Source organism: Artemia franciscana, chromosome 14 (assembly GCF_032884065.1).
Source record: "Artemia franciscana chromosome 14, ASM3288406v1, whole genome shotgun sequence".
Lineage (NCBI taxonomy): Eukaryota > Metazoa > Arthropoda > Branchiopoda > Anostraca > Artemiidae > Artemia > Artemia franciscana.
The window spans coordinates 4,257,919-4,270,873 of NC_088876.1; the positions used below are offsets into that span (position 1 = coordinate 4,257,919).

At 30.9% G+C, this 12,955-nt stretch overlaps 1 protein-coding gene across 4 annotated transcripts in view; it reads right to left on the reverse strand.

Moving 5' to 3' along the window:
- The window catches only part of LOC136035203 (OTU domain-containing protein 7B-like), a 63,789-nt gene that overhangs the window by 38,423 nt on the left and 12,411 nt on the right, over positions 1–12,955 (reverse strand). For all 4 annotated transcript variants that reach the window (XM_065716806.1, XM_065716805.1, XM_065716804.1 and 1 more), the window contains exon 3: positions 4,692–4,859. In XM_065716806.1, coding sequence (XP_065572878.1) covers positions 4,692–4,859 — 168 coding nt within the window. The remainder of the gene's footprint in view (positions 1–4,691; positions 4,860–12,955) is intronic.

The window sequence follows — 12,955 nt, forward strand, 5'->3', positions numbered from 1 at the left end:
AAAATCTTACAGATTATAACTGAGATCCAATTACTAATATTCATCTTCTAACAGTAGGTGGGACTAGGCGTATTTATTGGTATATTTCTACAGTTCCTTTCTGGTCGCCACTTGAGTACCGTTCTGGGGAGTATATTTCTTTAAATTTCAATGCTTTCTTCATTTTGCCAATCTAAAATTTTGCAAAATGGATTGTACTGAAAAAAAATCTTACAGATTATAACTGAGATCCAATTACTAATATTCATCTTCTAACAGTAGGTGGGACTAGGCGTATTTATTGGTATATTTCTACAGTTCCTTTCTGGTCGCCACTTGAGTACCGTTCTGGGGAGTATATTTCTTTAAATTTCAATGCTTTCTTCATTTTGCCAATCTAAAATTTTGCAAAATGGATTGTACTGAAAAAAAATCTTACAGATTATAACTGAGATCCAATTACTAATATTCATCTTCTAACAGTAGGTGGGACTAGGCGTATTTATTGGTATATTTCTACAGTTCCTTTCTGGTCGCCACTTGAGTACCGTTCTGGGGAGTATATTTCTTTAAATTTCAATGCTTTCTTCATTTTGCCAATCTAAAATTTTGCAAAATGGATTGTACTGAAAAAAAATCTTACAGATTATAACTGAGATCCAATTACTAATATTCATCTTCTAACAGTAGGTGGGACTAGGCGTATTTATTGGTATATTTCTACAGTTCCTTTCTGGTCGCCACTTGAGTACCGTTCTGGGGAGTATATTTCTTTAAATTTCAATGCTTCCTTCATTTTGCCAATCTAAAATTTTGCAAAATGGATTGTACTGAAAAAAAATCTTACAGATTATAACTGAGATCCAATTACTAATATTCATCTTCTAACAGTAGGTGGGACTAGGCGTATTTATTGGTATATTTCTACAGTTCCTTTCTGGTCGCCACTTGAGTACCGTTCTGGGGAGTATATTTCTTTAAATTTCAATGCTTTCTTCATTTTGCCAATCTAAAATTTTGCAAAATGGATTGTACTGAAAAAAAATCTTACAGATTATAACTGAGATCCAATTACTAATATTCATCTTCTAACAGTAGGTGGGACTAGGCGTATTTATTGGTATATTTCTACAGTTCCTTTCTGGTCGCCACTTGAGTACCGTTCTGGGGAGTATATTTCTTTAAATTTCAATGCTTTCTTCATTTTGCCAATCTAAAATTTTGCAAAATGGATTGTACTGAAAAAAAATCTTACAGATTATAACTGAGATCCAATTACTAATATTCATCTTCTAACAGTAGGTGGGACTAGGCGTATTTATTGGTATATTTCTACAGTTCCTTTCTGGTCACCACTTGAGTACCGTTCTGGGGAGTATATATTCCACCATATGGACGACATGTCGGTCTTCAAAGCCATCTCCGCTTCTAGTTGGGTATTCATGACTGGCTCTTTTTCTATCATTAAGACACAGACATTTCATAAATAACCTCTTCACAGAACAGTGCAGTCTGAGACCAAAATTATCCTGTTCTGCAAGAAATAGAAATTTTGCAAATCTTCTTCTATTTAGTATAACTTTCCCCTGTTCTTCCGACGGATTATTGTAGGAGCTCTCCATTACCCTGTTTCTTAGCAACAGATAATTCTGTTTTACTATAATTGACATGTCAGTAATTTTCCAGAGGGTAAAATTTTCCTTTCTTACAAATTTGTTGCGCTTTCAGTAACAGCAAAAAAAAATAATCATAAAGTTGATGCAATTTTATTAACTGGTTAATAGATTTTATTAATTGGCTATAACGCCAATCTAGAATCTTGAAGCAGGTTTGACGACCTAAATTTGTTTTTTTATTACTCCCCCCCCCCCACGAAACGATATAACAACACCAACACAAAACCAGCGCATTCGACTGAATGTGATCATGAAGAAATACAACAGGTTACACACCCTCGCTTATACCAAGCAGTAATACCCCAAGACTTGCTGACATTTCAAAAGATAAAGGTCCATGCAAGTTTCGATATTACGAAGGGGCGGAACTGTATAGTATCCAAACGAAAAAAGTGACTTTTAGGACAGTATTTTTGCCAAAGGTCCAGTTGACGTAGACACGTGCAGAATTTCTTATTCATATGTGTTTTCGTTCTTATAGGGGCTTCAAAGATTGATTAGAAGGATTCATATACATTATAAGAAAAGATAATGCATATACTATATCTAATATTCATCTAATATCCCCTCCCCCAGAACACTCCTGAAATTACAGAAAGTATAAGTTCAGGCGACTATTTTTCCAAGGCATATTCTTCCGATCAATCCCAGAGAGGACCCCTCCTCACCTGTGGTCAAACAAGCAATGAAGTATAAATGGCTGGGTAGGATTTTATAACATAATGTGAAATGCCCTATTAGCCTACTTAAACCGAATCAAGATACGCCAAAAGTAAATCAAAACCCTAAAGCTAACGTAAACAACTTGATTATGAAGTCATCCATACAAAATTTTTGGTGGAATTCGCGCTTCAATGAGAACTTACAAAGCTGAACAAATTACAAAAAAAAAAAAATCTGTATTTAAAGCGCAAGATATAAAACATGCATTTACGTTTTCATCAAGTGAATAGCATGCTGTGATTAGATGAACACAGCAAGGAATTTAGCCTTATAGAATTGAATAGACTCCTAAAGTTTCCACTTTAATGCGCCTTTTAATATTATGATATTATAGCTAAAAACGTTAATGTAAAATAAAAACTGGCTCTCTTCTTATTGAGTTTTGTAGAATTAAATTAAAAAAAAAGTTTTTTAACCGCAAGTAAGTAGCGACATTAAAACTTAAAACGAACAGAAATTATTCCGTAAATAAAAGGGATTGTCCCCTACTCAACACCTCGCTCTTTACGCTAAAGTTTGGCTCTTTCTCACTACTCCTTTTTAAAACAATAAAAAACTTTAGCATAAAGAGCGAGGCGTAGAGGAGGGGACAACCATTTAAAGCACAAGATATAAAATATATTGTTTTCATAAAGTGAATATCATGCTGCGATTCGATCAACGGAGCAAGGAATTTAGCCTCGCAGAATTGAATAGGTTCCTAAAGATTCCAATATAATTCGCCTTTTAAGTTCAGGCAATGGATGCCCCTTGCTGAATTATTACTAGTACTACACAGAATTATGATATTCTAGAATTTTTATTAAAAGCTTGCATTTTTTATTTTAGCTTTTGTAGAATTTTTTTACTTACACAGAATTATGATATTCTAGCTCAAAACCTTAATGTAAAATAAAAACTGGTTCTCTTCTTGTTGAGTTTTGTAGAACAATCGACTATTTGAAAAACAGGAACCTGATGATATAATTTTTGTGTTTTTAAAGAAATTCTTCAGAAACTCCACGCACTGGCTTCTAGATTTTCCTTTTTCATAAATTAGCATATAAGTGAACAATTAATCCAAATTAATTAAAAGCTGAATCTCACTCAAAGAATCAATTCTATGTATATTGAACAAAAAGTCATGCATTTATCATTTTTAATGTTTATTCCTTTTTGGCTTTGGGCTTTGTTTTGGTCTCTTTGGGCTTTGTTTTGGTCTTTTTGGCTTTAGGCTTTGTATTGGTCTTTTTGGCTTTGGGCTTTGTTTTAATCTTTTTGGCGTTGGACTTGGTTTTGGTCCTTTTGGCTTTGGGCAATTAATCAGGCTGGTTCTCAGACATTTTTTTATTCTTCAAAGAAAAAATTTCTGAACAAAAGAAATGGATACTTTATTGCCAAAATATTCTTTTAACAATTTGAATAATACTCAAATTACTGTTTAGTTAAATTCTATTGAGTTTTAATGTTAAATTCTATTGAGTTTTAATGTATGGATTTTATTCCTCACGAATTACAACATATAAAACATTTAATGTTTATTTATTTAATATTTGTATTTATTTTATTTTTATTCAACGTTTATTTTTCATTATTTTTGAATTTCTTGTATTTTTTTTAATGTTTATATTTATTTTAGAGGAATATCTTACGTTTAAAATTTATTTTTTATTCCATAATTACGGATTTTATCCTTGATTATCAAGCTAACCTTACAAAAGGTATATTTTGCAATATAGTTTATACAAATTGGTGTACCAGTTACTGGTTCTTCTTTCTAGTATTTGCAAGTAATTTTGCGTAAGCCAGCTAAACACTGAGAAGTACTTAAACGTAAACACAAAAAGTAATTACGAAACTATTACTATTTCACAACCCTGATAGAAAAGAGAAAATATTATCATAAGAAAAAACTCCATTGAAATAGAAGATAGTAAATCATAAGTTCCGTATTTTCTGTTTGACAAATAATACACTAAAACAGAACTATATAAATAATTCACAAAACCAAAATGAGGGTGATTTTCAGCTACTGAAAAAAAAACAAAAAAAAAAAACAATGCTGATATTTCAGCAAAGACCTCCACCAAGCCGTTTTCTCCGTTCAAAAAAGGAGGGGAAGTGAATAAAAGGCTAAATATAAAAGCGAAAATAATCTTTTGAAGTAAACTCTTGTTAGACAGACTTTTCCCGAAGTTTTTGTTCCACGTCAAACGTCATATGTAGTAATTGTGGTCTTAGAACCCATTTCCTTTATATTCTATTACCAACTGATAATCAGTTAATATTACTTCCATCAATCATCCTATAATAAGTAATAAATTATTATCCTACCTAGAGAGGCAGCATGTAGTAAGCAGTTTCCATCACCAGTAGTAACGAGGGGGTAGAGCTTCTGACCAACACCATACGGGATCCACCAGTTCAATCGTCCACACGATTCTAGCGCATTTAAAGTGGCTCTGTCTACTAAATCCTGTTCAAGAAATTGACGAAATCCATCTGGAAAAAGACTCTAATATTCAGCTAAAACTACAACCATTTGGGATTGGGCCACATGGTTTCTTTGAGTGTGTCATCAAGAGCGGGCATACTTTATAAAATCCAAAGATAAATGCCATTTCCACCCCAAAGAATATGGCTATATCCAAGATTAAGAGACTTCTGTGTAAAATGCCCCATGGTTTCTTTAGCGATTATGATTCAGCACCAGAAGCTTTGTTCAAAGAGGTTTCTACACACGGTTTTTTTTTGGAGATTGTGGGTCATTAAGAGGAGGTATTTTTAGGAAATCCTGAGCTATGTGCCACTTTCAACCAGAGCGGAGAGTTCAAAAAGGGCGGATATACATATGATTACGAGGTATATATTTAGGATCCCATACGGTTTCTTTCGAGATTATGAGTCACTAAAGAGGGTGTGTTTTAAGGAGTTTTGGTGTAGGATCTGATACAGTCTTTGGAGACTATGCATCATTACGAGCAGGTATGTTTTATGAAATCCTAAGTTATATGCCACTTTCAACCAAAAAGAGAGTTCAAAAACCGTTGCTATATTCATTATTACGAAGTATCTATGAAGAAGGCCACAGTATTTTTGGTGAGCATGAGGAATTGAGAGCAGTTATGTTTTAAGACTGATCTATGCAGGAATTAAGAGGAGGTATTTTTAGGAAATCCTGAGCTATGTGCCCCTTTCAACCAGAGCGGAGAGTTCAAAAAAGGCGGATATACATATGATTACGAGGTATATATTTAGGATCCCATACGGTTTCTTTCGAGATTATGAGTCGCTAAAGAGGGTGTGTTTTAAGGAGTTTTTGTGTAGGATCTGATACAGTCTCTGGAGACTATGCATCATTACGAGTAGGTATGTTTTATGAAATCCTAAGTTATATGCCACTTTCAACCAAAAAGAGAGTTCAAAAACCGTTGCTATATTCAGGATTACGAAGTATCTATGAAGAAGGCCACAGTATTTTTGGTGAGCATGAGGAATTGAGAGCAGTTATGTTTTAAGACTGATCTATGCAGGAAGTCATATGGTTTCTTTAGAAACCATGCGTCATGACGAACATGCATGTTCCGTGAAATCTTAAGTTAAATGGAACTTTCAACAAAAAAGGATAGTTCAAATAGGACGTATTTTCAACGTAACACCTTAAATTAGGTATTTAAACAGGACGGCTATATATATATATATATATATATATATATATATATATATATATATTATATATATATATATATATATATATATATAAATATATATATATATATATATATATATATATATATATATATATATATATATTATATATATATATATATATATATATATATATATATATATATATATATATATATATATATATATATATATATATATATATATATATATATATATATATATATTATATATATATATATATATATATATATATATATATATATATATATATATATATATATATATATATATATATATATATATATATATATAATATATATATATATATATATATATATATATATATATATATAATATATATATATATATATATATATATATATATATATTATATATATATATATATATTATATATATATATATATATATATATATATATATATATATATATATATATATATATATATATATATATATATATATATATATATATATATATATATATATATATATATATATATATATATATATATATATATATATATATATATATATATATATATATATATATATATATATATATATATATATATATATATATATATATATATATATATATATATATATATATATATATATATATATATATATATATATATATATATATATATATATATATATATATATATATATATATATATATATATATATATATATATATATATATATATATATATATATATATATATATATATATATATATATATATATATATATATATATATATATAATATATACATATATATTTATATATTTATATATAGATATATTTATTATATATTTATATATATAATATATATATATATATATATATATATATATATACATATATATATATATATATATATGTATATATATATATATATATATATATATATATATATATATATATATATATATATATATATATATATATATATATATATATATATATATATATATATATATATATATATATATATATATATATATATATATATATATATATATATATATATATATATATATATATATATATATATATATATATATATATATAATATATATATATATATATATATATATATATATATATATATATATATATATATATATATAGATGATTACAAATGATCAATGTAGGATACCATACGGTTTCTTTGGAGATGTGAGTCATTAAGAGCGTGTATGTTTTATGAAATCTAAGTTATATGCCCCACTCAAGTAAAAAGAGGAACTCCAATAGTAGTCCAATAGTCCTATATGTAGGATTTTCAGAGTTATTATGTAGGATGGCACATGATTTCTTTAGAGACTGTTCATCAGTAGAAGCAGGTGGTTTTAATGGAACCATAAGTTATACGCCACTTAAACAGGAGAATTCTAAAAGCGTGGCTAAATATAAGATTGCAAAGTTTTTATACAGAATGCCATAGTTTCTTTGGAGATTTTGAGTCATTGAAAGTGGAAATGTCTTATGAACTTGAAGCTATTTGCCACTTTCAGCCAAAAAGGAGAATTTTAAAATCAAGGCTATATGGAAGATCAAAAGGTTTCTAAGTGGGATGCCACACAGTTTCTTTCGGGATTATGAGTCACCAAGAGTGGGTACAGTATGTTTTATAAATCTAGAGATATATACCACTTTCAACCAAAAAAAAAATTATAAATGGGTGGCTATATGTATGATTAAGACGTTTCTACTTATATGGCCACATTTGTTTTTTGGAGATTGTAAGTCACCAATCTTTTAGGAAATCAAAATGTATGTGCCACTTTCAACCCAAAACGAGGATTTCAAATGAACAGCTAAAGTCAAAATTAAGAAGTTTATACGAAAGACATATGCCACTGTCAACCAAAAACGAAATTTCTGTGGATGGCAATATGTTGTTTTAAGAAGTTGCTATGTAGTATGATTCACGCTTTCGTTGTAAATGGTGCGTAATTTGGAGCGGGTGTGTTTTATATGATCCAAAAATATATTTCAATTTAAACATAAAAAAATAATTCTAATGGATCACTATATGTAGGAGTAAGAGTTTTCTGTACACGAGATCAGGTGCTTTCTTTGCAGATGGTACATAATTTAAGAGCGGGTATGTTTTTTTTAATCAGAAGATATATGCCCTATTCAACTTAAAAAAAATTAATGGATGACAATGTGTAGAATTAAGACGTTTCTACATATAGGACTACACGTTTTCTTTGGAGATTGTGAGTAATCAAGAGCGGGTATCTTTTACGAAATCCGAATATATATGCCATTTTGAACCAAAAATAAGGATCTAAAATGACCGGCTAAATGTAGAATTATGAGGTTTATACCAAAGCCGTGTGCCACTTTCAACCAAAAAGGAGAATTCCAAGTGGATGGCTATATGCTGGACTAAGAAGTTGCTAGTCCGCATATATTTCAAAAGCAAGTGACAAATATCTGATATTATAATCCTATTAAATAAAAAAAACTAGTTTTTTTAACTGAAAGTAAGGAGCGACATTAAAACTTAAAACGAACAGAAATTACTCCGTATATGAAATGGGTTGTCCCCTCTGCAGTCCCTCGCTCTTTACGCTAAAGTTTGACTCTTTGCCACAATTCTACTTTTTAAAACAATTAAAAACTTTAGCGTAAAGAGCGAGGGACTACAGAGGGGACAACCCATTTCATATACGGAGTAATTTCTGTTCGTTTTAAGTTTTAATGTCGCTCCTTACTTTCAGTTAAAAAAACTAGTTTTTTTTTATTTAATTTCTGAACGTTTTTGAATTAATGCATGTTTGATTTTGGCTCTCCGTACATAAATTTATGAAATGAAATTAGTATATTAATTTTTTTTGGCTAAATGGCTTTCTCTTAGTTTTGATCAGACGATTTTGAGAAATAAGGGGTGGGGAAGGAGGCCTAGCTGCCCTCCAATTTTTCGGTTACTTAAAAAGTACTAGAACTTTTAATATTCAACGAACGTTTTTATTAGTAAAAAATATACATACCTTAAGAATTAACTTACGTAACAAACTTTTATATTCTTATATTTTTATTATGTGTACGAGGGGGTTTGTACCCTCGTTAATACCTCGCTCTTTACACTAAATTGTAAGTTTTGTCCCAATTCTTTAAGAAAGACCCCTGAATCAAAAAGGGCCGTAGAAATAAATAGTTGAAATCACTAAAAATATTTTAGCATAAAGAGCGAGGTATTTATCTCCTCCTAAATACCTCGCTCTTTATGCTAAAGTATTTTTTAGAAACTCCTCATATGCGTAATAATCTCTGTTCGTTTTTAAATTTCAATGCTATTCCTTACTTTCATTTGAAAAAAACGTTTTTCATGTTTATTTTTTTCATTGTTTTTTTTATAGTAATGCTAGAAAATCCTGCGGGCCTTTTTCATTGAATTTTTCTTCCCCCATGACGTATTCCTCAAAGGAAAAGATCCTCCCACAAAGCCCTCTCCCATCAACCCCACCCCCCCAAACCAAAAAAATCCCCATGAAAATGTCTGTACACTTCCCAATAACCATTACTATATGTAAACACTGGTCAAAGTTTGTAACTTGCAGCCCCTCCCTCAGGGATTGTGGGGGAGTAAGTCATTCCCAAAGACATAGTTATTATGGTTTTTGACTATGCTGAACAAAATGGCTATCTTAAAATTTTAATCTGTTAACTTTTGGAAAAAAATGAGCATGGGAGGGGGCCTATTTGCCCTCCAATTTTTTTGGTCACTTAAAAAGGGCACTAGAACTTTTCATTTCCGTTAGAATGAGCCCTCTCGCGACATTCTAGGACCACTTGGTCGATAAGATGACCCCTGGGAAAAAAAAACAAAAAAAAAAACAAACAAACAAATAAACACGCACCCGTGATTTGTCTTCTGGCAAAAAAATACAAAATTCCACATTTTTTAGATAGGAGCTTGAAATTTTTGCTATAGAGTTCTCTGATATACCGAATGCGATAGTGTGATTTTCGTTAAGATTCTATGACTTTTAGGGGATGTTTCCCCCTTTTTTCAAAATAGGGCAAATTTTCTCAGGCTCGTAACTTTTGATGACAAAGACTAAATTAATTGAAACTTATATATTTAGAATCAGCGTGAAAATTCGATTCTTTTGATGTATCTTTTAGCATCAAAATTCCGTTTTTTAGAGTTTCGTTTACTATTGAGCCGGGTCGCCCCTTACTACAGTTCCTTACCACGAACTGTTTGAAAAGAAAAATAATTCGGTATTTCGGGGCTTCTGACATTATTACTCCTTTGTGGAAGTTAGGCTCAAAATTGAAAAAGGATTATATTTTTTCTCTGGGCCCCTTCCACCTCTTAGTTCGTTTATTTTCCCGTTAGTTTTCACCTGTTTTCGCTTTATAGTTGTGTTATCTCTTAGCAGTTCTTTCGTTAGTTGAGTTATGGTTGTGGTATATATGTTTTATCGCTCGTATAGTTGTGTTATTTTCAAATTATACTCCATAATAGAGAGGCTCCGAACACCCAGCATTGTATATTAAGCTCTTAATTTGACGTTTTTTTCTAACGTGACCAGATTCGTCCTGCGCCCTTTTCATTGAATTTTTCCCCCCTGGCATATTTCTCCAAGGAAAGATCCTCCCACATAGCCCCCTCCCTCAACCCTACCCCCAAAACCAAAAATATCCCCCTGAAAACGTCTGTACACTTCCCAATAGCCATTATTATATGTAAACACTGGTTGAAGTTTGTAATTTGCAACCCCTCCCCAAGGGACTGTGGGGAGTAAGTCATCCCCAAAAACATAGTTATTATGATTTTCGACTATGCTAAACAAAATGGCTATCTCAAAATTTTGATCCGTTGACTTTGGGAAAAAAATGAGCGTGGGAGGGGGCCTAGATGCCCTCCAATTTTTTTGGTCACTTAAAAAGGGCACTAGAACTTTTCATTTCCGTTAGAATGATCCCTCTCGCGACATTCTAGGAACACTTGGTCGATACGATGACCCCTGGAAAAAAAAAACAAAAAAACAAAAACAAATAAACACGCACCCGTGATTTGTCTTTTGGCAAAAAATGCAAAATTCCACATTTTTGTAGATAGGAGCTTGAAACTTCTACAGTAGGGTTCTGTAATACGCTGAATCTGATGGTGTCATATTCGTTAAGATTCTACGACTTTTAGGGGGTGTTTCCCCCTATTTTCCTAAATAAGGCAAATTTTTAAATGCGATTCTTTTGATGTAGCTATTGATATCAAAATTCAATTTTTTAGAGTTTTGGTTACTATTGAGCCGGATCGCTCCTTACTACAGTTTGTTACCACGAACTGTTTGATAAGCTATATAAGCTACTACAGTGCTATAGAAAAACGCAGAATTTGTACAAAATCGATTATATTTCAATAATATAATTTTATCTACAAATGGTTTTTAACACCATCAATTTCCTTTAAAATCAGCCACTAAACGGCTCTCTTTAATGCTCCAGTGCCAAACTATATGAGCTAAAAAAGAAAAACAAAAAATATGCCCTATATGCAAAACATCGTGGTTGCAGCCCCTTTTCTTGATTTTCAAGCCAATATATTTTCATTTTTACTCAAGCCAGGGATGGTAAGTTTTCTATAGCCTGGTTTCAGACAAGACGGTTCTAATAGTGCACTTTTTTTTTTATCTGACCGTATTTTCAGAAGTTATGGGTCATTATATTTCTTAGTATTGGAAGTGATCACAACTTCTTAGTCCAACTTCTTAGTTAGAGTATCAACTTCTAGCAACTTCTGTTATTATGCGGACTGTTTTAACTTCTATTATGCCACACGCTTTCTTTGTGGATAGTACACAATTTGGAGCGGGTATCTATTATATAATCCAAAATATATTCCACTTTCAACCCAAAAAAATAATTCTAAGTGGATGGCTATACGTCGAATTAAGAGTTTTTTGCACACAAGATCAGACTCTTTCTTTGTAATGGTATAAAATTAACAGTGGTTATGTTTTATAAAATCAAAAGATATTATCTCCTCTCAACTTAAAAAAGAATAGCGGGTATTTTTTATGAAATACAAATATGTATGCCACTTTCAACCAAAGATAAGGAATTAAAATGAATGGCTAAATGCAGAATTAAGAGGTCTATACCAAAGACATGTGCCACTTTCAACCAAAAAGGAGAATTCTAAGTAAATGGGTATATGTTGGATAAGAAGTCGCTATTGTTCCGTTTACAGTTACTCGGATGTTCAATTATAACTTAGCTGCTTGATAGGTGCTCGTATTCTAAAGTGTAGAAAAAGACCTGTTTTTTTGTCCCTCTTATCTTTCAAAAGCTGTTTCACGTTTTCTTTTACTCGTTTACACTTTTCTTGCCAAAGTATTTGAAATTTTTTTGCTACAAAGCTTATAATACTTCATCATTTGAATTAAGAGTTTTCTGTACACGAGATCAAACTCTTTCTTTGTAGATGGTGCATAAATAAGAGCGAGTATGTTTTATAAAATCAAAAGATATATGCCCCTTTCAACTTAAAAAAAAGTTCTAAATGGATGGCAATACGTAGGATTAAGACGTTTCTATATGTACGGCCACACGTTTTCTTTGGAGATTGTGAGTCATCAACAGCGGCTATGTTTTATGAAGTTCAACTAAATATGCCACTTTCAACCAAACAGACATATGTCACTACTTCTTGTTGCATAGCAACAAGAAGTTGCTATGCAGGATTACATACTCTTTCTCTGCAGATGGTGCGTAATTTTGAGCGGGTATGGTATCTAAAAAAAATATGCCACTTTCAACCAAAAAGCAAAATTCTTAATGGATGGCTCTATTTTAGATTAAGAAGCTGTTATGTAAGATGTGGCACACTTTCTTTGTAGATGGTGCGCAATTA